At 38.1% G+C, this 26,719-nt stretch overlaps 1 protein-coding gene across 2 annotated transcripts in view; it reads left to right on the top strand.

Moving 5' to 3' along the window:
* PPP2R2C (protein phosphatase 2 regulatory subunit Bgamma) overlaps positions 1–26,719 on the top strand; it is a 100,083-nt gene that overhangs the window by 48,437 nt on the left and 24,927 nt on the right. For both annotated transcript variants that reach the window (XM_054203911.1, XM_054203910.1), the window contains one exon: positions 20,619–20,783. In XM_054203911.1, coding sequence (XP_054059886.1) covers positions 20,619–20,783 — 165 coding nt within the window. The remainder of the gene's footprint in view (positions 1–20,618; positions 20,784–26,719) is intronic.

Raw genomic sequence — 26,719 nt, 5'->3', positions numbered from 1 at the left:
ACTGTCCACCTGATTAGAATACTCTGTACTGTTATTTCCTGAAGACATTTCACGCTGAGCTACTCCATCTTCTTTTGCTGAAAGGTTAGTCCTTACCATGACCGTGCCCCCTGTTCTCCATCACCCTGCTTCCCAGAACCCTAATGTCCAAGAAGTGCACGGTTTGGGGGGTAAGGCTCAGCTGCTTCATGTGAGGAGTTATGTCTGTGATTAATGCAGTCATTGCTGTATCAGGTGCTGGCATCATCCTGAAAGCTGTGTTGCGGGATCATTCTGGTCATCTGTGAGGCTGCCCCTTGCACTACAACGGGGTGGCTTGGAGGAGAAGCGAAAGAAAATGTAGCCAAGAAAAGTGATTGTCTGTGTTTTTCAGAACATAAAAGGGCCACTAAGAAAAGAAATAGGTTATGGGGCCAGCTCAGAATGTTGTGTTCTTTTGGTGATTTCTTTTTAAGCATTTCAAAAGGAGTTAGAAGCATATTTCTCTGTGGATTTGTATGAGGGACTATTAGATGTCAAAGTGAAGTTGTCCTACTGGGGGCAAATTCCTAAAAGAAAGCACCAGTGTGACAGGGTGTTCTCCCTGTCTCTGGTGGTTGTTTATATTTCTTCCTTCGTAGGCCAGATCATCTGTGGAGCTTAACCCAGGCTTTGCTAATGTGACAGGAAACATTTTCATTAAATCAAACAACTCTGTCCTTAAAAAACTGCCTTTGCAGGATCAAGTGACAGATGCCTTTACCCTAGGGATTGTAGGGAGTACCTCCTCAATTTATTTCCAAATTCATCTTCTTTTTCTGTCTTTCACCTGTCTAGGTTAAGCAAGTTAAATGGTGCCCTCTTTAATGTTACTGTTTATATAGGACCAATTTATATGTGGTTCATCAAAGTCCAGCCTTCGATATCCAAGCAACTGTATTTCCATTCTTTAGTAAGAGAGAACAGAGTGGAGAAAATTGTTTTCCAGCATGCCTATGTGGAGTAGCAGCGTGGTTTCTGACAGTGTCATCCTCGCTATAGCTTCACCTGACAGTCTTGTCCCTATCCTGGACACCTATATACCTGGCAACTGTCTGTTCTTCTCTACTGTGCATTGTCCTCTTTCTTCTAAAGCAAAGCAGTGAGTGAGACCAGGCACAGCAATCTCTGCATGTCTGTGTATGATAATCAGATCACATTCCAGAATACTTACGCAAGATAAGTCTTTGTTTTTGGCAGTCCCTTTTATTGTGTTAAAAGCTGTTTTCTAAACTATAGATTGCCAAGAGAAATGTTTCTGACCAGTTTTAAAAACCCAAATAAATAGTTATTACAGTTTGTGAGCACAACACGAGGTTTTATTGACATTTGCCACGCTAAGAGCTTACTGACAGAAATATCAGCCCCAAATGAGTTTTTAAACCCCCAATATGTGTAAAGTCTTGAAAAGAAAAGGCTTACTAGGGAGTATTGATACAATCAGAGCAAAATTATTGTGAATATGGTAGTGTAAAACAATTCTTAGCATTTATGCAGAGCTTTTTATCTTCACATCTTTGTATATGTTGATCAATTTATCCTTACAAAAGATTAAGAGGCTGGTAGATAAATGAATTTGTCTACCATTTTGTGGATGAGGAAATGGAGGCAGAAGATGTAAAGAAATTGCTTATGAAAGCTATACATTTCATAGCCCTGATTAGCAACATTTCATTTGCCCTTTGTATGGAAACACTTGTACGTAGGCTTCAGAAGTACTTGGCCTCCAATGATATTTCAAATTCTAGCAATATACTAGGAAAGAGCTGAAAAACAGACTTGCGATTTTCAACTGCTACCATATGTCTTGATGGAAAAGCATGGACAGCAAAATTATTTGAGATTGAATAACCGTTTAGGATGTTAGTGCTTCTACTCCTGCGTGTTCAACTGTTGTATTCACTGACAACTGCACAGACTCTGTTTCAAGCATTAGCACACTCCTGTCGTTGAATATTTACTGATAAAAAGTGGTTTAGAGTTTGTGATTGAATCATTGTTTTAACTCTTAAAACATGATACAATGTATAGTAGCACACTCAATTTCTGAGTATGTTCCAAGGGTGATGATGAGGGGGGAAATGAAGAGTGTGTTTCTGAGGTTTAGGGTAGGAAACTTTTCCTGTATCTGAGATGGTGGCTTTGGGATGCTTACATGGGTGGCTTTGGGATAACTGGATTTCTGTCCTGGATTGGGATACAGATATTGCTGCTTCTTTTAGATCCACATGAATGAACATCCGTGAGAGCTGTGATGAGAGAGTTTAGGCAGTGATAGGAATGAACACTAGGTAAAGGTATGATTGATGCTAGGGGCAACCTGTTCTTGCTCACCTGGCAGTAGATTGACTTTTGTGGCTGGATACCAGTATGTATTCAAGAGAGTAGACTGAGTTAAATAGGCTGTGTCTGTTTGTCACAGACAATACAAGCTGTCTCTGTGCTCAGTTGTCCAAGACAGGTCATCAGGCAGATTACTTTTACTTAATTCTTTGATAAACAGAAAAGTTGAGATAAGCATTCCAAAAGAAGGTGAGGTAGTTACAGAATATTATTCGTATTGGGGAATTAACTGGGAGACCACAATAGCTGGAAGACGGGGAGATAAGTAAGTTAAATTTGCATCAGTCTTTCCACAGGTATCTTTTTGTCCATGCAGAGCCCTGTAAGACATTGTAAAATTCCAGGGGCACGCTTTCCACTAGATTCCAACATTTGTCCCATAAAGAAATTGCATTTCTGTCCTACAGAATACCCAGTTCCATAAAACTCTCCTGGAATTAGATGAGCTTCTGGGAAAAACATTGGGTGTGCCGATTGCAATTAGGACTAAACATATTAAGATGAAAAAATTCTGCCAAGCAAACAGTTTAAATTATAAATGAATGTTGCTGGGCTTGGTGCCTTCTGCAACACACTGAGGGGGGACAGGCAGGAGGGGGCTCAGGCAGTTTCAGAAGTGCTTGCTTCACATCTTTGCAAAATGGAAATGAAGCATCTTGCTGTTTGACATGCAAGGCTTGATTCCTTGAAATACATGTTTAAAACAATAAATAGAAAACATTTTGGTTTGAAGTGGCATTTGTTAATAAGGGATCTGGCAGTGATGTGTATTTGACTTTCTGCTTTCCCTCAGAGGCAGCACTGCTACATATAATGAACTACAATCTGTTTACCCAAGAGGCTGCTTGTGACAATGACACAAACAACAAATACAGTGGTAGAGTTTCTGGACATTCAGCTCATGTTTGACCATCTTTACAAATTGCATGGGAAATGCTGGAGAAAGAATGGATTAGCAGCAGTATGCTAGGGTGTTTTTCAAGTAAAGTATTTTGTCTTGTAGAATTTTATTTGAGAACAGTTGGGTTATTATCGTTATTTTAGCAGTTTTACAAATCACTGAGGATTGTTCATTTCTTTGAAAATGAAAACACAAAGCAATGCAGATCTTAAGTTAATTCTCTTTCTGTCTCCTTTGGAAAATGTTTTAAATCAGCTTTGCAGAATTTGACCAGAATATTTGCCTTAGGTAAAGCCTTAGGCAAATAAAATACAATTAGTGGTTTTCTGGTTTGCTTCTGTATTAGCATAAACACTAACTGGGGTAAAAAGCAGGCAAGTGAGTTTTATGCTATGTCTGTGTAAATTTTCATGAGGAATATGCAAGACTTCAGTAAATTGCTTCCCACTTGCAAGCAGATCTGCTCAGTATCAGTCGGGCAGGGGAGGCAAGGGAGAGGAGGAGGTGAGAGAAGAGGAAGGGGGAAGGTCAGCTGGTAAATAATTGCACATATGAGGCTTTTCTTCGCTAAAAGGTTTAATGTGTTTGGTTGTGTTATGGAGAACGAGAGTCAGTGTCCTTAATTATGGATGAGACTCCTCACTGGAAAAGAAGTGAAGTAAAGGTTACTCTATTTGTTAATGTTTGGTCTGAAATGGCTTAGCAGTGTTGCCCATAGCTTAAGCCTTTAGATAAGTCATCTTGGGTGCAGTGAATGAGAAAACAGGACTGCTGGAAGCATACTGATAAGGCTTACTTCATATCAGCAGCAATCTTTGGACTATCTAGCTGTACTAAATATTCTTTATGAGAATGTATTGGGATTGCTCACAGAACTATGTAGCTCATAGCACTTGAACTCCCTTCATTTCCTGGTAGTGCACTATTTCACTCTAGAGGCTGTCATGGCATTGCTATGGAAACAACATCACCGTTTCCAGCATGTACTCATCTTGAGACTCATCTTGACTAAAATACTCATTTCTCAGTCAGATCGATATAGTCCAGGGTTATCCTGTTTTAATAAAAAATTCCTTCTTCCGTGTCCCAAAAGTGTTAAGCTAATTAGCAAATCACCATAGGGCCTTCTTATAGTCTAATGTATTCCAGTATTTGAAGCATATCATGGATAGTCAGATTGTTAGGCACTGTATCTTGGGGAAATTAATTTACTTGAGAAGTAAACAACAACAAAAAAGAAAATAAATCGAAAAGCGAAAATAACATGGTACATTGATGGAGACCAAGTCTGTGGCAGCCCATTGTGCACCTGAATATAGTGCATATATAGGGCATATATTGTGCATATATAGGGCATATATAGTGCTGTGGGAGCAGCCCCCAGGCTGGGGAAGATAGCTAGCCTTACAAAATCCCTGTTACCTGCATCAGTGCTAAGCATTTGAATGCTAAACTGAAAGCAAATCTGCAATATTCTCTTGGCATTTGGGGAGCTGTAAGCTGGCAAGTTTAAGCCCTTGAGTGTGATAAGGTTGTTTCTATAAAAATTCCTCAGCCAGGATGACTGTGCACAAGCTGTGTGCACGAGGATGCATTTTCTGCACTCGCGAAAAAATGCGTTTACTGTGTGAGAACCTGCTGCCACCTCCACCCGCAGCACTGCTTTCCTCAAGCATCCACTTTCTGTTTGGAGAGATGGCAGACATTATTTCTCTTGAGAGCTCTGTGTAATACATTTTAGCACTTCCTATTCTGTCAAGAAAGATTCTGCCCATCCGTATCATGTATTATACCATGGAGTAATATTCTAGCTGAGTTGCTACCAGCAACATTTGAGTAGCTTTTCCTCAAATTTGTGTTCTTGTATTCTTTACTTCCCAGAGTCTGTCCCTCTCCCACATACATTGTCTCTGTCGCTCTCTTTAAAGGAGAATGAAAACGTCTGCAAAGCTAAAATCAGGTCTGTAAGTTAGAAGTAGAGGATTGCAAGGTACTATGTACCCTGTTTTCATGGTTTGGTGAGCTCTTTTAAAGTTTATCTATTGACAAATGGTTACTTTGTTTTTCTAATTAAAACACACCTACCTGAACAACGGATGAGAAGACGGCTATTTTCAACAAGCTGATTAGATTCTGGATTGATGTAATGCACTCTTTAGTCCCCACTTTTTTTCAGCAGGGGAATACCGACCTTCTAGTGAAAATAAGAGTTGACACTAGTAAAAATAAAGATTTTTGACACCTAAGTCACATCTGAGTACTGTCAACTGGAGGTTTTCTATGTGTTTTGATAAATGTTGAATTGTACTCTAATTTGAGGTAAACTACTAGAAATGCTGATTAAAGGCTCCTATCTTGCAAAGCCATGGGGAAGGACAGTATGTAGACGAAAAGGGATAAAAAAGAAGAAATGCTGCTATTGCATGAAACTTGTCAATACATGAAGTTCACACGAAGTATCAATAATTAACTGTCATGTTCTTTGCTGCCTTGCTATTTCTCACCTGCTGATAACTACATTGTAAAGAGTCATGATAGAGGTCTTTCCTCCTTTGTATTACTGAAGTACTTGGCATACTTTAACACAACCAAATAGTTTGCAATAAAAATATTTTAAAATAATTTTAATAAAATTTTGAGGTTAGTCAGTCTTATCCCCACTTTATACTCAATTAAACAAAGACTGTTAGACCAAATAAGTTTGCTGTAATTTCAGCCCAGAATCTGAGTGTTGCCTGGTGAGCTCCCACTTTCCATTACTTCCATCCATACTCTAATTCTGCATTAGATAAAGTGGCAAAGCAAGGAAGAGAGAATAGTCCTGTAAAACAGGTAACAGCAATGAAGAATGGTAGGAAGGTGTTTTGTTTTGGAAAAATATGTGTCAGTGCATTTTTGCTCCATAAAGATCTCTTAACTGCCAGAATGCAATGGGATGGAATTTTGCTGAGAACCAACAGAGGCTTTTTGCTAGAGATCACTTGCTTTAATGGACAGAGAAAAATAATTTAGTGTTCTTAAAAAAATCCATGACAATTCTCACCTTGCAAAAGGTAATCAGAAGCAAAACCTTTGCTGTCAACTGAAATGAATCTTTACATTGACAATGCTTAGCATTTAGTCATTTGATGATGAATTTAGAAAAAGTGTCATAGTACCTAAGCCTGCTTATCACTCCCACGAATTTCCCGATTAAGTTACTCGTATCTGAAACAGTGGAGAAGTAGATGGAAATTCATGGTTATCCGTTTAACAATTAGTGATTAATTTCAGGTTGTTTTTTAAGGGTACTTAAGGGAATTATTGAAATCGTGAAAAGTAGTCTCTCATCTCTGGAAAGACTCTTTGCATTAAGTAGTATAAGCAATTCATATCGTCTTTTTCAGATGCCCCAGAAAACTAGAGGATAAAGTTCTGTTTTGTAAGGAGGTCTGAGGTGTCTTTCATATCTGACTAGAGTTTTCATGCTTTTTCCATACTGACTTAAAGCTTAACAAACACATCAAATTTATAAATGGTTGCCTGAGCTGGGCTGTTCCATACAGTATTTTGGGGCTTTTTCAATTAGTATTGTGGACCTGGAAAAGTAAGTGTGACTATACTATTAGATCTGACTACACTAGTTACTGAAGAGGAAAGAAGGATGTTTTGCTATTGTCAAGGTGAAGTACATATATGTTATTTCTTGTCTAAAGTGCTGACCCACCTGAATTCTAATATTTTCCTTTTATTTTCCTCTTGATGGGCTTATTCGGAAATACATTATTGATTGCATGAAAGTAAAAAACGCTTTGTGCTTTCTTTAGTTGTTTAGGACTTTTTTTTTTTTTAGGAAATCTTTTAATGATTTAGGACTTCCTCATTGTGCTGAGAAGTTCACAAATAATGGTATCTGAAATAAGCCCCACTGGAAATCAAGACACAGATTTGTAGTCAGGTGGGTTTGATAGCTTGAACTTCCAAATATCGAGTTTATGCATCATCCTAGGAGATCCAAGAGCTAGGAAGGTGACTGAATCTTTGTTAGCCAATGTAAGACTTAAAGTAAATTTAATCAATGTTTTTGGACACAAAAAAGGTATAGTGAGATGCATTTTGGTATCTTTTATATTTTTTTTTCATGTATCAATTTGCATATACTTTATATGATGTTTATAACATTAAGCCTCAAACTGGAACGGTTTAAACAAAGTACAGTAACCACTTTATGTTAAAATATTAACTACATACCACACCTTACCTATGTGTACAAGCAAAGCTACACAGAGTTCCAATGCAAAAATTGTGTATACACTGTAAAAAGAATATTTTAATATACAGTAAACTGGAGAAAGAACAGAATTAACAGAATAAACCCAGTCATCATTTTAACGGAGCTGTTGAGCAGTGTTACTAGATAACAATGATCAAATAAAGCCTGATTTTTTCTTTAAACTGTTTTAGATTCTGTAGGGGTCCACGCTAATTGGATATGTAATACTAGATAAATAATAATTAAGAAGAATATAAAAGGAAGAAAGAAGTCTCTCACTGCTAGACTGGGGACCACGCTGGCTCTGTAGCTGTGTAATTAAACAATGCATCAGGCACCTGTTCTTTGTAACCACCGTAGTCAAACGTGGCATAAGGTAAAGAATTTTAAGCTTTAAACGAAATATCTCATGTGACCACCAGAATAAGGATTTTAGAAATGTAGCTGGGAAAGTCCTTGATGTGTGTTTTGGCTGTCTGTTAGGAATAATGCAGTAGGGATTCTCTTACTAAAACCAAACAAGAAATGTTTTTAGTGTCAATCGAGGAATAAAATTAGTAAATAGGTAAGTATGTGTAACTGTAAGTTGTCATCTTCTCTGAACTGTATAGAGTCCCTATAGTAAAAGGGCGCCTTTCATGAAGTCTCAACAGTCTCATTTGTAAGAAAAATTCTGTGTGTCCCTAATGCAAAGTGCCAAGAGAGAACTGCATGTCTAGGATCACCTAAATGACTTCGTCTTGTAGACACTAATATAGATACAGCTTCTACAACAGGCGTTGAATCGGCTCTTCTGCTTCTCTTGAGGTTAAACTACATCCAGTTTGGACACAACATTATTTCTGATGTGGTCATCATCTGTTGTAGAATATCTTAATTGAGTACAGTTTTTAAGCTTTTCAGAGCGGGAACAGTTGTGTGTTTATACGTTATCTTGTGCAAATTGCAGTCTTTATAACTAACTGCTGTAATTCAAATAATAGAGAATAATTATAGCAGTAAGACTATGTGACTAGGGACTATATGGACCTTAAAGATTATTTTTTTTTCAAGAACTACAGAGAAGTCTCAACATCTTTTAGAAGACTTTAGGTCCAGATTTAGGGAGCTCTGAAAACCATGAATAAATTTGCAAAAGTAGTCTTTCAAGACTTTTGTTTGGTTTTGTTTCTTGCCAGAGGATAGTTTATGATCCTTGTCAGAAACAATTGCTTTTTAACTCTTCTCATCACCTTAAATAGACTCCTGTCTCAGGAATTTGACTATCAGCCAGTCAGAGAGAACTGGATGACAGAGCACATCTGATAGCCAAAGGAGCGATATCAGAGGTAGTTAAACAGTACTTTAGCATTGAATCACTGACTGAGACCCTCCTGCCAGACAGCTGAAACGTACATTGCAGCAAAAGCAAACAATACATGGCTGGAGTGTCAGATATCAGTGTCTTCAGGGCATGGGATAGTGCTATGAAAATATTCCCTATCTAGCCGTCCTCCAAAAATAAATAAATTGGAAGAGTTGAGCCCGGCTGTGAAAAACTAATTATAGCTGAGGCCTTTGCATTCTTGGCAAATTCCAGTCGCTTCCTTTTTCTGGAGTTGCTTGTAAAGAAGTTAATTTAAGGTGATTTGACCATAGCTGTAGCCTTGGGATAATTACTGCACTACAGATTTATTGTTTAATAAAAATATTAATTCGTTAATCAGAATACATAATTTTCCTACTTATCACTCCTGTCCATACACAACTTGAATGAATAAGTATGTGATTATGTTATCCTTTTAATGGATTTCTTTATCTAACCCTCTGTCCTTTCTAATGCAGTTGTCCCCAAATGGAGAGCCATACCCATTATTCAGTTGCTGCAGAGGTAAGGAAAAACATAGCCAGAGGCATTAAAATACTCTTGGTTTTTAAAACTGTATAGTGAATTGCAAAAAGGAAAAAGAGAATTGACTGGAGTTGCAGCAAATGATAAAGAATAGTGTGAAATCCTGGGCCTGTAAAAGCCATTTCAGAACTCTTTAATAGTACATTAAAGAACAGCACTGGGATTCCATTGTATTCATGTGTTTGTAGAGTGACCTAGACAATGCAACTGTAGAAGGTACTTAGAATTTTACAATAGGTGCAAAGATGTCTTTTCACAGATCTCCTTAGAGCCGATTGCTTTCCAATTTAATTGGGACTGTTATTCTTCTGATTGTAGCAAACAAGTTACTATTTTGGACCAGGAATGCCCTTTAAAATATCATTCTCTCGGGCTTTCTCAAGTTTATTGCTATTGAAGAGAGAAAGAGCACTTAGTAGAGCTGAAATGAATGTTAGCATCACCAAACAGACTTCCTTTTTCACCATAGTGGTTTATTCCACTAGAATTTTCAGGTTTTATCTGGAGTCTGAGTTCCTTGGCAAAGAGGGACTTGGGAATGATAGCAAGGAATATTAAATTACAGATAAAGGGTCACATCACGGAGCTGATACTGAGCTAAGTAGCACTCATATTTTAGTGTAATGTGGCTGCAGTCACTGAAGTTATTCCTGTGGAAATGGGTTACAGAATTCAGTCCAAGATTTATTGTCTTACTAATTTTATTTCTTCAGTTGATGAGTTTTAATCAGTATGGTGTCATTGTGGAAGCTTTTAAATTGCATGCTTCTGTTTCCCTCTGGTTTAATTTCTCATTGAAGCATTTTAAAAATGAGCCATTCTCTATTGTCACAGGTGCAGGTGGTGTATCCGACTTGAAAAACACGTATTACAAATTTATTGAAAGTTTGACAAAAAAACCATTTACACAGTTCTAGGTACAATTATACGAAAAGATAATGTATAAATAATTTAATCAGCTCTGCCAGAGGGGAGAATTCTCTTAAATGAGTCTAATTATTCTCGTTCCCATGTGAGTTTGGACTTGAAATTAACCTTGCAAAGCACAATCTTTTGCAGAGTATTAACATAAAGAAGAAAATATAACTTGCTTTGCTCATTGGCTAAAATCTTTTAGCTTGAAGATTATTCCGTACAAGAACGGAGGTGTCATAAAAACCCTCACACGATCATCTCCGGTATTGCAGATGTTGCAGTCTGTGCCTTTGTGTTCTGTTTGAGTCTTTAAAACCTGAGACTGTGGAAGCTTTTCTCACTATTGAGGGTACTTCTCAATGATGTGGGCATTTCTCTCTTTTTTGTTTTTGTAATACACAATGGCAAGGACTGCACTTCAGTAGTGCCATTGCATGTGAAATTGCGACAGTTAAGGGAGGTCGCTTTTAGGGCCTTTGGCATAAAAATGCTCTGTAAATAAAGGCAATATGAACTTTAACAAAGTTACAACACTAACAGTTAAGAATAAGACTATTTTGACTGTTTTCATACTGACTACAAGCTATGTGACTTGTCTGGAATCAGTGTTCCGAAAGCAGATCAAGCAAAGAAGCAGGCATACAGCTGTGAATATTGAACCCTTTTGCCTTGGAGAATGATCTTGGTGTCTCAGACTCCTGGAATCCGTATTTCTCTGCAGTGCCTAGAGACCAAGCTGATGGGCATTTTTGTAAATTCTTTCACATAAATTAATCAACTAGATAATCAGTCCTGCCAAGGTTTTAATCAAGTGTCTTATATAATTTAATATAGATGATTTGGAAAAATTTCACTATGGAGTTTCTCTTGAGAACTGAATCTGTTCCTCATATTCATTTTCACAGTGCTCATGTTCAAGGATTTCTTGGCAGTGCAAAGTTAGTTACAGGCAGAAATATCAGTATAAATTCTGAATGGTATTTTAATGAACCTGTTTTTCAGAAGTTATCTGGGTATTTTTGAAGATAGTTACATTTGACTGCTTCCATAACAAACATTCAGGGAAAGGAAGAGCGTTATGCTCTAGAAGACACTTGTAGCTAGCTCAGTTTTGCAAAAAATAAGTCCTTTGTGACTTGAATTGTAACTTCAGTTCAAATATGGAATTATTCTGCTCTACTGGGGTACAAATACTGCTGTATTGGGGTTTTCTGCAAGGTATATGGAAGAATAAATTGCATATAGGGAAAGAAAAATCCCCACCAAAATGCTCTAAAGAGTGTATACCCTCCAGCTGGAAGTTCTGTGTCTGCCTTTTAATAGGCAGATCTTCTTCAGCTGCATGGGATTTTAATAATTATCGAGAAGAAATTTCTATCTCTTTTTTCCTGTAAGTTATGTGGGATAAAATCCCTGGCTACTTTTAAGATGGAGTTTAGGAAATTATGTATATTGTATTTCACCATATTATGAGGGACTGGATTCAGCAAACCAAGTAGGTCCCTCTCAGTTCTCTTTTAAACACCTCATTGTTTTTAGGAAAGCAGGTTTGTGAATGATGAGGTGATATTGCTTTAGTTTATAATTTGTCCTTGCCTTATTATGTTAAAGTTGCACTCTTTTCTTGGAGACCTTTCTAGTTAGTATGTGGTACATGGTGCCACTTATCGTACTACATAGAAGAGTACTGCCTGGAGAAGCTGAGCTAGGTGACTTAATAGGTCTCTTCTATTAATAATCTATATGTACCCGAGGTTCTTCTGGTATTCGATACGTTCCAAATGTAACATTAAGCATCCCACAATAAAATAATAATTAATTAATATGCAAATATATAAACTAAATATGACTTTGCAGCCTTTCAAGGATTGAATACTGTACAAAGAAAAATGCATATGTGCATTTATGAAGACAGGTCTTCCTCTGTTGACTCATCCACTTAATTTTGCTCTCAGCTGTGTATATGCAGGTAATGATTTATTTGCTCATGAAAATTTGAATGTGCTTATGGTTGTGGCTAACACAGGCATGCGTGACTGTGTCTACAGATGAAAATGTGGTTGTTCTATTCTGAAACACAAGTCAAAAATTAATTTCTTAAATAAATTAAATTTCTCCAGTATCTACTTCTAAATTCATTATTCTCTAAGTTAATGGTTGCAATGTATATGAACAGGCCTGTCTATGAGAAAGATGGATGTGACTTGCACCATTTTAAATACTCTTATTTCCTAGCAGTGCTATTCTACAATTCTCTGCTTTCAACACTTATTCAAATGTTGCAACTATTCCATAGGCAGTTTCTCTTCGATATCAGATCTGTTTTTCTTCAACTGGCATACAGCAAAGTCTGTGACGTTTACTGAATGTAGGGCAGTAAAAGCAATTTCCTAAAATTTGACTAAGTACATTTGAAATACGTTGATTCTTTTTTCAAGTAGCATTTGCTTAATGGAGACTTGGGACTTTCTTGCTGCTTTCTGATTATATTCTACCAACATAATAGGAATGCAAAATAATTCTGATGTACAAAGATCAGAATGAGATCTCTCCAATTCAGAATGAGTCTTTGGACTGGTCTGCATTCTGGGGAAAAATTCCACAAGATAAATGTAATAGTAACAAAAGAACCTCTCAAAACCAACTAACCAAGAAAAGAACTGAGTGAATACTCACATGCCTGGAGAACTGTGGGTAGGGAGGGGGAGAGACCACTAAAGCAGAATCCAGAACTATTGCTCTTGCTGGCCCTTAAACTGACCTTTGCCAAATCTTTGCCACTTCATGCCTTAGTTTCATTATCTGTAAAACATTGATGCCAATACTGACTCTCCTTTGCTTTGACCTTACTGAATGGAAAATATTTCCTACTACTGCTTTTAATTTCTTGCCAGATATCTCCAATTGTGGATGAAACTTGATACAGAAAGTCCAGGAGTTGCAGCTTTGGTTCAGAAGTTTGGTATTTAAGTACTGTCCTTGGCTTCCTGTTTGGCATTGAACAAATCTTGTTAGTCCCTTAGTCCTGAGGGTCTCTGGTCCCTGTCAGCTGACAGTTAAGCCAGTGACATCTTGGTTCCTAAACACATTTAAAGGGTCTGAATGTTCACCTCTGTGCTCCTTGTGTTGTAAGTTTTATGGTGTTAGAGATGTCCTGGTTTGAGGTAAAACTGAACCAACTTTCTGTTCAGTAATTTTATTTTCTTAGCTAGGCCTCTCCTAATTCTCTGAAATTAACAGCATGTTGTGTCTAAAATGGTTCGTTCAGAGTGATAAGACAGTTTGTGCCAAGGAATGGTATGCAGAAGGGCTCTTGCTTATACTTACTGCTATAACAATCAAGGTCAGCTAATTTCATTATGTGTCCCGTTGGAGGGTTGGAAGCGGAAAAGCGTAGAAGGGTCGCACCTGTGGGGAGGACCAAACAGGAGAGGTGACCCAAAACTGACCAACAGGGTATTCCATCCCATCTGCCCCATGCTCAGTATAAAAGATGAGGGATCAAAGGGTCAACTCTCTTCCTTCAATGGCTGACATCCGAGGAGGACCCTGTCTGTTTGTCTGCCTTTGATCCCGATCAGTGTGTTCCTGACTCCAACTCTGGAACCTGGTTCCCACTCATCACTGAGTCCATCCTGGGACTTACCTAGTGCCTGCTGGTGACATCATCCTGGGAGCTTAATACGGTTTTGTATATACTGTATCTATTTAATTATTTTCCTTTTTATTTTATTATTAATAGTTCATTAAAGTACTTTGGTTTCTTCTAAACTCGTACATCTCTTTATCTCTACTCCTCCTCTCCATGCACAAGAGACTGGGGGGAGCATCTGTCACCCACCATTGGCCAATTTGACCAAAACCACGACAGAGGACAGAAATAGAAAGCTAAATTAGGCATGAGTCTGACTGAAGCTTTAGATATTAGGTTGTGAGGCAGCACAGGCCATCTTGTGCCGGCAGTGGTATGCTGAGCGTAAATGTGAGGCCCAAGGAGCACCACTCCGGCACGCAGACCTCCTTAGTATCCACGCTGTATGAATGTGTGTTAAAATAAGACAGGAGGATGTACTCAATATATCATCCTATCTCTGTGTGAGCTAGATCTCAACAGTAGCTTGGCTTTTCTACCTCTTGTTTACCTAACATGGCCAAATTCTATTTTGTGGGTAGTCTGTCTGAGTAGCTGGAAAGTTTGTTGCTATTGGAGCCTCTTAGCTATGACCATGTCTTTTCTTCTGCTGGTAACATTTCTTTTTCACGTAACTTAGGCTGTAATCCTTGAGTTAAGAAATCTCAGAAGTCCGCAGAACTGTGTTACCATTACTTAATCTTTTCTTTGTATGCACTTTGTACTTGTTCTTTATATTATGAACAATCCCTTTACTTTATGTTTGCACAGCACCTAACATAATTGTCTATGACTTGGCCTTCCACACAGAGCTAAAAGCTCATAGCAGTTTTTACTCTTTATGTATCTCATAATCGTGATATAAAAATACAGAAAAAAAGCTGTCAGAAGCCTTTGTACTGTCATAATGGCACTATCTAAACACCTTTGATGGAGACGTTTTATTGCCAATGAAAATCAAACCATTTAAATTGATATTTTCAGCAAATCACAACCACTATGGGACTGTTGACAGAGTTCCCAACTCCAGTATGTTGTCTAAAGAATTGCTGTTATAAAGACCATGGAACTATAAATGGAGTCGGGCTGACATTTTACTACTAAGTACGGATCAATACCTTGCATTAGCAGATATTAGGTCCAAGGCAGCTTGAAGGAGCCCACACTTTTGCAGCAGTTTCTGCTTTTGTGGTTCAGAAGAGTCACATGGTACAGACAATGTAATTGTAACTCTCCAGGCTTTTAATATAACCCATACAGTACACGCTTTTAGTGGAGCGGTGGGTGAATGCTGTGTGATAAAAAGCATCGACACTGTGGCTATTAGGTAAATACTGGGTCATCTCTCTGCCTAAGGTAAAACACTGGAATTTGAAGAAAAGGCCAAATCCATTAACCTATTGACAATCCATTCCAGAAACCCTTGACTCTTGGACAACAAGTCTTAAAGACAGAGATTCGGAAGTTGAACGCTATCCAATTGTCATTCAGCAGTGAAAACATATGGCGCATCTTTAGGAAAGTGAGAAAAAAGGAGTAAGTGGGTGGTTATTTAAAAGTTAGGGCCTGCTTATTTCTTTCATAATAAGATTGATGTAATCACATCATGGTGTTATCAAGCGTGCTGAGGCCTGATTCTGTCTCTGCTCCCCTGATGGGAGGAGAAGACTGGAAGAAAACTGTAGCCATTTGGAATTAATTCCCTCAGCTGGTACACGCTATAGGAATGATATAACCACCATGTAGGAAGTGTAAAACTGGTAGAGCTTGATTTGTAAGCATCACAGTTCCCTTCTTGTAATGAAAATAGTGTGCACTAAATGGCTAACAGAGGAAACCACTCACAGAAATGCTTATATTAAAAGCGTAGAGCCTCAGCAGGACCACAGTAATCAATTACCCTAAACTGAAGCCTTGGCAGCTTCTATGAATTGCTATTGATTTCAACTACTAGTCAGTGAATCTTTCTAGGACTAGGCTAGAATGTAGGCGTGAGATGCAGACAAAATTAGGAGCTGGAACAAACCTCTGTGGAAAACAGAGGGAACAGCGAGGTTTGGCAAGATACGTTATGCAGAAGTTTATTTTTTGAAAGTGCTTAAAAATTGCAAAAACTGAAGTCCCACGCAGTGGTAAAAATGAAGTATCACATCAGCATATATTGAAATAAGAAAGATGAGAAATTTGGGCTTTTTATGAAGTTGTTATGGAAAATTCTGTCTGGCTTTCTAAAGAAAGCCTCTGTCCTTCATTGCAGTTGAATAAAGAGGAGTCAGTTAATTTTTTTCCTGTAGCCTTCGTCTGACTATATCAATGATTTCCTTCTTGCAGTGAACCCTCACATCATATAAAAGTTATTCCAAAGTAGTGATATAAGATTCAGTCCTCTGTATGCTGTAGCTTGTGAGTTGCAAGTTTGTTGTCTACAAATTCAGTTTCTTACAGAATTCCTTGATGGTTTCAGGAAGATGAAGTAGCTGTTTCTTTATTCATACTGTTCACTTCAAAGGGAATTTAATCTGTTTTGAGGAGACTGCTATGTTTCCATTATCATACAAGGAAATTCATTCTGGAACCTTTTCTGCTCAGCAGGAACCCTGTGTATTTTCCACATTCTCATTATACATGTTTTGGCATGAGCATAAAGCAGGCGTGCTCATTTATATTCTAGCTGATCAAGTGGAGAAGTCTGATTAATGTGAATTTTGGATCAAGGTGCGGGTCATCTTTGTAACCTGCACTAAAAGGAACTTTATGGAGTGACTTCTCCCAGAGGAGGATATTTCTGTTAGATCCACTGCCCAGAGGCAGTGGAACAAATCTTCTTCCTCCTGTCATCCTCATTTTAATATCAGCTGCACAACAGCAGCACAAAATACTGGATTAGAACTAAACGTACCATATAACTGAATCGTGTACTCAGATTGCATCCCTCACACTGCGTATTGTTGCAAGTTGTTAATCATGCCTGCCTTTCCTTATGCTCTTTCCTCCTTCCTCTACCACTGTTTTGCTTCCCTCCCTCCCCTCCCTCAGATCTTTCCCTGAAGTCTCCTTTCTCCTCTCAAGTCAGGTCCTGTCCTGTCCTGCCTGCTCCCTCTCCTATGTTATACCTCTGTTCTTGAATAACTCCTGGTCTTGTAGCTCTAGTAACCCGACTGTAAGAACATCACCTCTCACCCCTGTTGTCTCCAAGCATGCTAGAGCTTTTATCTCCATTTTGCTGTGGGAAGAGCATTTAGAAAATCTATTGTCCTCTTCATAGCTTTATCCCGTTTCACTGAGGATGTGGAGGAGAAACCTTGGATATAAGATGGCAAACAGTTGGGTTAGGACGGACAGACCTGTTCTGGTTTTTTGTGAGCAAGAAGATATTTTCTGTTCCTTGTTTTAATGTAAATGAATTAAAATTCCAGCCGATTGCTGGCAAGGCACCAGTTCAGCCTTCCCTTAGTGGAAGTATCTACCAGGGATCGAAATGCCTTGTTCTTGGCAAATGTGTGGGAGTCAAAGCAGTGTGAAGATCTTTTTCAATTTTGTAAGGGAAATTCCTACCCTGTTCAGGCACAGGAACACCAGCTTTTTTAGGACAACAGAATTATATCCTAGTCCAGGGCTAGTGGTGAACTCTTTGGTCTTCCTGTCTTAGCTTTGGTCCTAGTTGTTTTGTCAACACTCTGAAAATGAGCCACATCACGTGTGGTACAACAGGAGTCAGATGTGACTGGTATTTCAGATGTGAGTGAACTGGGGGAGAGGGACTGTGCCCCACTCAGGACATCCCTGCAGAAGATATGATTGCAAGGGGAAGCCATAACCATAGGAGGGAACTCTACAGATTTGTGCTATTAGAATACTTTTCCCTTTAGCAATGAAACTTTCATTTAATCAGTGTCTGCCAGATTCCCTCTTCTTTGAGCTCTTCAAGTTCACCAAAGGGCCTGTTTCTGAAGCACACTGTCTGGTCCAATTTTTTAATATTTTCCTGCCATGAGACGTGCTTAAAAGGAAGAAAAAGACACAAAGAGAAGATGGAAAAATAGAAATGCGAAATGTCCCATGAGAGGTGCTTGCCCTTACCATGTCATGCTAGTTTAAATACAGTTCCCACATATCACATGTCAAGCTGTACTTGATTATTTTCAAATAGATAGCAAAAATCATGAGAGGAGGAAAATGTTCTTTTGTGTGACATGTTCTTCTTTTGATACATTGGGTTCTGTAGCTGTCAAAGCAAAGGCTGTTTTTCCATCTATTATTACAAATGCATCTGGGGTAAATCTTTTCTGCAACCCTCTATTCCCTTGATTGTTTACTTCAATAAAAGTGGTATTGTTTTATTTTGTCTAAATCTAACGAAACGATGAATTTTCAGTGCATTTTCTCTGTGATCCTCAGTAGGCAATGACATTCTTGCTCAGTGGAGATTTAGATCACATCTGGAAATGCAGTCTGTTTCAAGTATTTTCTGCTTTTCTGGCAGGAGAATGGAATATTTAATTTCATTATGCAGCGTAGGGTTATTCATTTCATACAATGAAGGGAAATTCATCAATATTGTCTTCAGCATCCAGAAAAATGATACTAACCATGACTGTTTCACATACTCTATTTATATTTTATATCTTTCTCATCACTTAGCAATTATTCATCTTAGCAATGCTGAGAGGTGAGATTCTTGTATTGAGTTACTATGATTTCTCTGAACTCCGGAAAGCAATTCAATCTCTGAAAGCAATTCCTTTTACTTAAAGATATTTCTTGAAACAGATTCACCAAATACAAATAACTGAATAAAGGTTATTTTTTCCTGTTGACTTTCAAGAATATTTAGTGATGCTTTTTAAAAAGGGTAAATCAATATTGCTACATCTTAACATTCATTGCACTAATACTAATCATGATGGATTCTGGGAGATGGATGTAAACGTGATAGTGCAAGTAAGTGGGAATGCAGCTGAAATGCAACATTAATTCATTCCCAGTTGTTATTAAATGTCACAAGATATTCATAGTTTTGCTGATATTTTCCTTTTTAAACCACTTGGTGTAAAAAAACCAACACCACCAGTGTGATGTATTTGTCTATGCAAAGTCAAGATAATTATCTCCGAATCTTTTGTATTATGTTTAATTTCAATGCAGTGTCCCAGATCTGCATTTTTTTTAAAGATCAAAGAATAGAGTGTAAAGGTGGTGATAGACTGTACCCCATTCCCACAGAAATCAATTAAAGGTCTTCCATTTGGGAAGTGGGCACCGTGGGAACAGAAACAGGCTTAGTATCATGATATATAATTTCTCTTGCCATCAGTAAAACAGATTTTCTCATTTATCTTATCCTCTGAGATGTTTAAATTTTGAATGTCAGCTGATTCAAATTTTATGTTTGGGGAATCCAGGCGCTGAGATGATTTGTGTTTAGGGCACTGAACTGGGACTCAGTAGATCTGGGTTTGTTCTGTCATGCATTTCCCAGGTGGTCTTATGCAAATCCTTTATTGCCTCTCACACAGCCTCCTCAGTAAAATAGGGTAATGTTACTCTTCTTGTTCGAAGGATTTGTTGACATTTGGATGGCTTATCTACAGTGGATTGCTGAGGGCCATATGAAAATGTACAATCTTATTTAAATGTACTGCTTTACATATATATCCTTCTTTCACTTTATGCTTCTACACCTACTGCTTTCTTACAGCCCCCTCATGGGACTCTTTCATTCTTTTCTTTATGAGCAATCTTGCACAGGCTGGCCTTCTCTAAATACAGGCTAACTGGGTCCTGGTTTTTAAGCTCACCAAGGCTGGTAATGTGTATGAGTAGATATATATGTGTTGTGGAGGCACTATGTGAGCTGTACTTCAGGTGGATAATCTTTGGTGATCCAACTGACAGGTTTGTGCTTGTGAAACTAGGTCTTAGATGTATTTTTGTTCCAGATATATCCGTTTAAATGATTCAAAGGTACAGTTCTCAGTCACAGAAATTCATATTGATTTCAGTAGTGAGCATCGTTTACATAAAAAACCAAGAATGCCATTTCAGATCCTTCTTTTGCAAGAATTCAAATAGCAAAACCAATACTGTGCACAAATTTTTTAGAAAGGATATTATATTAGTATATATTCACACAAAACTATTTGCATAAATGCTTCTGTGTTACATATATTTTTTATATACATATAGCTACATATATTTTTTAGCTTAACTTGCATGATCATAAAAACCAGTTGGTCTGTACTGGAGTGTGCAGATCTGAGCAGTACATTGTTCCCTGTCAATCAGTATTATCTGGGATAGAGCAGCGATTTCAATAGCAACTACAGGAGATACAGCTACCTGCTCTCTTATTAGTTTTAATGAAGGTGAGAATTCCAAATCCCCTGGAATACTGTTTCTTTGATGTTTTTGCACAGCGTGGACAAATGTTGACCTACTAATGGCATCTGCTGTAAAACCGTTGTTGATTACTGGCTCTTTGAGTTTGGTGTAGATGGGGCAGGTATAGAAATTTAAAAACACCTTACTGCTAAACAAATAAGTGTATCTTTATCAAAAAGCATTAAATGTATGGACATTTAGATAATCGTGCTTCCTTCAAAAAGGCAGTAAGAGTCGTGGTTTACCTGCATACAACTGCATTTTCCTTAATGAAACTTCCATTCAGACATTGTAGATATAAAGCCAGCCAATATGGAGGACCTGACGGAAGTGATTACAGCCTCTGAGTTCCATCCCCATCACTGCAATCTCTTTGTCTACAGCAGCAGCAAAGGATCCCTGAGACTCTGCGACATGAGGGCATCGGCTCTCTGTGACAAACATTCCAAGCGTAAGTCCTTGCTTCATTGAACCCCAGATGTCATTAAAGTCTTATTATTCACGGACAGCACGTAGATGTGTGCATACCCCGGTGTATTAGCTTCTCAGTTACAGGCATAGTTGAAAACAAAACGGCAAAAGCAAGAAAATTTTCTCATCTATACGAGTATTACGTACAAACTTGATTACAGTCATGTCTGTGACTGGCCGCCCTTGTAGTTCTTATTGCAGGAATCAGTGAAGAACCCACAACTCTCTAGCAAAAGAGAGATGGTTCCCAACAAAGGAAGTATTGCGCGGGAGGGGAAATACTTAAGTGGGTGAGAATACTGTTCTGAATACACAATTACTGTTCTGAATACTGCAGCAAGTAAATTTTGTCATTCAGACTGCCTTCAAAACTTTGAATCCATTTTCTGGATTAAAAAATGTTGGAGTCCTTCCTAAAAATTTAGCCCAGCATTCCCTATATGTACTTTTTCAATAATGTGTCTGTACAGAAACAGAGGAAATAATGCAAGAAGTAATATTGGTGAAAAAAAAGAAAAAAGAAAAAATATTGTGTTGGTATAGAATGTGTCATCTATCCTAAAGTGACTTTGTGTAGCCTGTAAGGTTTTGAGATGGAGCCACCAATTCAGACAGTTCATATCTGAAACGTACGTAAGAACAATGAATTGAAATGTTAAAGTGTGGGGCTGTCTTTGTTCTTGAAGTAAAGGATGAAGGAATATGCATGTTCATAATGTCTTGCTATCCGCTTTTTATAGTCTAGATAAGACAGAATACGGTTCTTCCCACCAGTAACCTGGCAAGCCTGGGCATTTTGCCTGGTGCAAACAACCTCTTTATTCCTGGTCTTCTGAGGCTGAAAACCACCAGACAAAGTCATTGTGTTGTGTGGCTGGTTCCTGTGAGGAGCTGAGAACCTAATGAATGAACTGTGGTGGCTCTGCTTTAGCCATCTTCAGGACTAGAGCTTCCAGGATACTTCCATCTCACCCAGAATTGAGTCTAGTTTTTTTTTGCAATGTTGAAACAGTGGGAAGGAAATTCAGGAGAAATTCTCCTAGTGCCAGGGGCACGTAAGAGGTTTTATGTCAGTCAGTTCCTACTTGAACCTTTTTGAGGTAGGCGGATCTTATTAGTAGGGGTGGGAAATGGGGGGAAGAAAACATTTGTAGATTTAAGTGAGACATAAGTGGTGCACGGATTTAGCACGCAAGCTATTTTTTTAACTGAAGTAAATGTAGTAAAGAGCTTATGACTTTTTGCTGCAAGGAGAAGCGCACATCCTCAGAACCTCTTAGGATGTGATCTCAGTTACAGAAAATAACCTTTCAGGACAATTTCCTAAGCAGAGAAGTGTTTTACCTTTGTTAGCTGTATCCCCTTGTACTTGTAGGGGGAATACAGTACCATGAAGCGAAATGCAAGCATGACACAATCTGGCACATTGTTGTGACTTATCCTGTCCCGCTTAATTGTTTTGTTCCATAATACTTTCATTTCTTCCTGCTAACGAGGCCTCTGTGCCCCTGTAGCTCAGTGCCAAATGCCAATCGTAACTTATTAAAACAACAATAGAGTAACCCTGGATGAAAGAAGGCATTTTATGCCAGAAGGGAGCGCAAGGTCTAATGGTCATTGATTAAACCCTATTTTCCAGATCTATGAGTTAGAAAATAGCCATTTAATGTAGCATTGCTGCACTGAACTCAAGTCAAGCTCATTGAGAAGCTGCATGTGTCTCCACACACACGTACAATACAAAATTGATACAGCAATGGTAGAACTTCCAAAGCATTCAAAGGAATAGGCCCATGTACTGCTGATTAGAGTGGTTTGAATATAGCTCTCGGAGGCAAGCAAAACTAATTATATAAAGCCCATAGCAACCTAAAAGGATATATCATAAAAAACAATCAGTCTGGGAAATCAAATATTTGTATGATTGTCTCTCCAGGACCTTCACTGTGCATCTCATTTCTCTTTATGGTTGCTTTACGTGTGGTGCATACACATGATAAGTGCCCTACTCTCCTCATCTCGCCTTTCCACCTCTCCCCGTAACTGACTTCACTTTGCTAGTCACTGTAAATCCTCACGTTCTGCCGTGCAACCCTACTTTCTTAATTCAGTCTAATATCACTATGTGCTGTATTTCAGATGCTGTTCTGAGATTGCAAAGGATGTACATATTTTTAGGGATAAAAGATCCAATGTAAAACTTATAAAAAATGCCTGGATACTGAGCATGTGTTGTGAACTTTTGGGTTTACTCCCTTTCAAGACCCTTTGTTATCCAAATCTCTATAGCTGGGCTAAAGTCTGTTGCAGGTTTTGGGGGATGGGCCCTTCCATTTGTACAAGTCTAGAGAGTGCCATGAATAATTACTATGCCATACGGTATAAATAAATTACCTGCTAATATCTGTAGCGTAAATCACTGACAGAGGATGTTAATAAATTATATTATTTATATTATATATTATTTCTGGTTTGCTAAACTCAGCGGCAAAATCTGTTTGGCACTAGTGACAGCAACATTACAAGGTTTCCCTTATAAATCTTTCATGGCTCTGACATGGAAGAGACAAGAGACTTCTTCCATATCGACTCATCCTTGGTGCCTATGCCGAGATTTATTAGCAAGCTGCCAATTTGTGTGATGAGTTGTAATGGGGACCTCTGTCCCTTAGAAAAATTATCTCAGACCACCAAATCTATCCATAAGGCATTGAAAGAATATCAGGTCAGTAGCTGAGTTTTAAATGGTCATTGAGATACCGATAAGGTGTGATAAAATGTGTTGTTTTTCTAATAGACTACCTGAAACTGCTTTTTATAACACCTCTTTAATAGATCATGCAATGCTGGGCGAGCAATTGGAAGCAAAACATATGGGGCCGTTACAAATGGATATCCAGGAAAGCCCAATCTGTAACCATAGGGGAGATACATACGTAACATTGTTCTGTGTTAGTATCAGATTTTACAAGTAGTGGGAGAGAATTCTATCAAAATATTCCGGAGAAGAGGTGAAAAGAGATGAATGTCCCTGCTTATTTAGAGTATTAGAGGGATGGGAATAAGGATGAAGGTGTTCTTGCAGTCCACGGGGTTATAGGTAAAGATTTAAAACAGGTATGAAAGTCAGATTCAAGCAGCAAGAAATAGGGAATTCATTTAAATAATATGGAAGCTTTCATCTAAATAGTGTAAGGTCATCTTTGAGGTGTTATTCAGGCAACATACGTGGTAATGCAGTATAGAAAGAAGGCAGTATATGGGACATCTGTGACAGCAGGAAAACAAGGGAAACTAACAGCTACAGAAGTATCATTGTTTGAGCAGTTACCTGGGAACATCCAAGAAATAAAAGAACTACCCCCCACTCCAAATTCCATACATTCTCACGCAAGGGATTTGGGTGACAAGCGAGACAAGTGTAAGGACGCTGTTACAGCAAGAGCGTCCCGACTAAAAAATGCTTATAGCAGTATAATATGCAACTGTTCAACTAACAAATAATTGCTAATTTAGCTTTGGTCTTTTCTTGCTAATATTATGTTCAGAGCTCCTTACAAATGTGCATGGAGATAATATCATTCTTCCAAACAGCTTGTAGACTAGATAGGTACATATGGCTGTTTAATCATCTAATAACGCAGTCAGCGAAAGAAAACTGAGCTTGAGCATGTGAAGTTGGGGAAAAAAATGAAGATCTTTTTCAATTGTTCATCAGAATAATTAAATTCAATATTAAGTGGTAAATAGAAACTGTATAGTTATGCAACATGGAAATTTAAGTCACTCAAGAGTATAACTCCTATTGATATTCCATGTAATAGCCTTAATATTTTAAAGTCATTGCATACTTCAGAAGTTGTAATCTATTTAAATGCAGTATGTTGCTTTAAGGGGTTTTTTTAGTGTTCATTTCTTAGTTTATATTTGTAGACTAAAACCCTATTTCTAATTCCCCATGTGCAAAATTTACAACAAAATACTTCAAGGAAGGAGGAGCTACGTTTTCAAGTTTATTGCTCCGTGTGCCGTGGTGCCCTTTAAAATACAAACTTTGGGGTTGCATAATGCAGTTAGCCCCTGTCACCATTAGTTCATGTGTTCCATCCTCCATACAGACTTCAAGGGCCATTGAGATTCCCCGTCCCTTTGACCGAAGAAGCATTTGTAGATGACGGGCAATCCTAACAGCCATCTTCTCTGCACTCTCCCTCAAAGGGGCAAAGCATCTCAGCTGGTGCCTTCCCTGGGATGGGTAATCACTATCTGGAAAGTATAAAATAGTCTTTGGAGCAATGCAGAGTGAATTTGGGGTTTGGTTTCTGACCCAAAGATGCCACCCAAAGATGGTGGTGGTGTCTTTTTTCCTTGAGAGTCCTTTTCCACATTTTTTTTTGAAAACCAGGCATGAAAGAAATGCCGTCCCTTCCCTAAGGATAAATGCCTCTGTCCTGTCATTCTGACGTGTAACTCAGTTTGGTTATCTGTTGGGTTTTTCTGAATTTAAGAATTCAGAACTGTGGAAGCAGCCAAAAAAGAAATCAAGGATAATTTACTTGTGCATGTTGAATTTTTTAAATTAAATTAATTATATTTACCAGTCAGTTAGAGGTTGGAATTTCAGAGACAAGACAGCTTTCAGACCTCTAACTGAATATGGATTATCTTTCATTTGCAACAGAGAACAACCAGATGCACAAAAAAGCCTGTGACAGAATACCCCTGCTGGATTTGCTAATTAATATTGACCTTTCCAAATGAATGATGCTTATTGTGTGATGGCAAAAGAGACAACTTGTTTTTCTTTTTTGTGAGCTTTACATTTAAAATACACTTTTTATTTCTGCATCTGGTCTCATGTCAGGTTATCATCTGAGAGCGACAGCTGGCGTTCTCCCTTTGTGCATTGAGAGGCCACTGTCAAAGTAATGTCCACTTTAGGCAAAATCTGCAAGGTTTCAAGTGACAGGAGTGAAACTTATCTGAGCTTCCGTAATGATGTGACCCTGTGCTTTAGTAAAGGCTTGTTCTCCTTATCCTAATTCTGGATTTATTTTGTAAGTGTGCACCACAAAGGCTGATTCATTACCTACAATTCATTGCTGATTATGTATCCCCAATGAAAAAATGTGCCTGTATCCTGATAATTTTGTAATTATGACTGCCGCTAAAGATCTGTTACTACAATTTCATGCATGCTAAACTAGATCCTGGAAGGGATCCTTCCTTGTGCAGGAATTCCATTGAAATTTGGTAGAAGATTGCCTTTAGCATGGGCTCCAAAGCTTCTGTTCTGCTCAGTTTGGATGAATGTATAATAAAGACATTTAAAACATGGCTAATGAAAATTTGAAAGTGTTTCTACAGAAGTGCAATTATGTCTATATAGTATTTCCTCCAGTTGTGTTAGATGTGTTAGAATTAAATCACATGAAATAAAAACTGATTTTAGGTACCTCTAGCTATCAAATAGTAAGAGGAAAAAGAAAAGCCTGAAGCAGTGGTAAATGATTTATGATTGAAGAGGTGTTTCATTAACCCTCTCCCCCAACCACACACAGATAAAGCAAATAATCGCTGTAAGATTGCTTTAATTATTCAGTCTATTAAAATTCCTGTCTTGTTTGCTTAATTTTTTAATAGCAACAAATACTGCTTTGCAATGTCTCATGAAACCAACATTATTCTTTCAAGATCCTGTTTCACTGGGGAGAAAAAACCCCTCACTTATCACTAACCTTATATATCAAGACTGGGAAGACTAATGCCTGAGTTTGGCTGTAAAGCAGTAGTAGTTTTATGTCCCATTAACTCAATGGGATTGCGCACAACACGTGGCATTAAACACGCACATAAGTCTTTGTGAGACCAAGGTTTAAAGAGGCTTGATCTTCCAGATTAGCTCTGTATTTTTTT

This window comes from Rissa tridactyla, chromosome 5 (assembly GCF_028500815.1).
Source record: "Rissa tridactyla isolate bRisTri1 chromosome 5, bRisTri1.patW.cur.20221130, whole genome shotgun sequence".
In the NCBI taxonomy this organism is placed as follows: domain Eukaryota; kingdom Metazoa; phylum Chordata; class Aves; order Charadriiformes; family Laridae; genus Rissa; species Rissa tridactyla.
The sequence above is the reverse complement of the archived record's forward strand: the minus strand, read 5'-3'. Positions and strand labels throughout refer to the sequence as shown.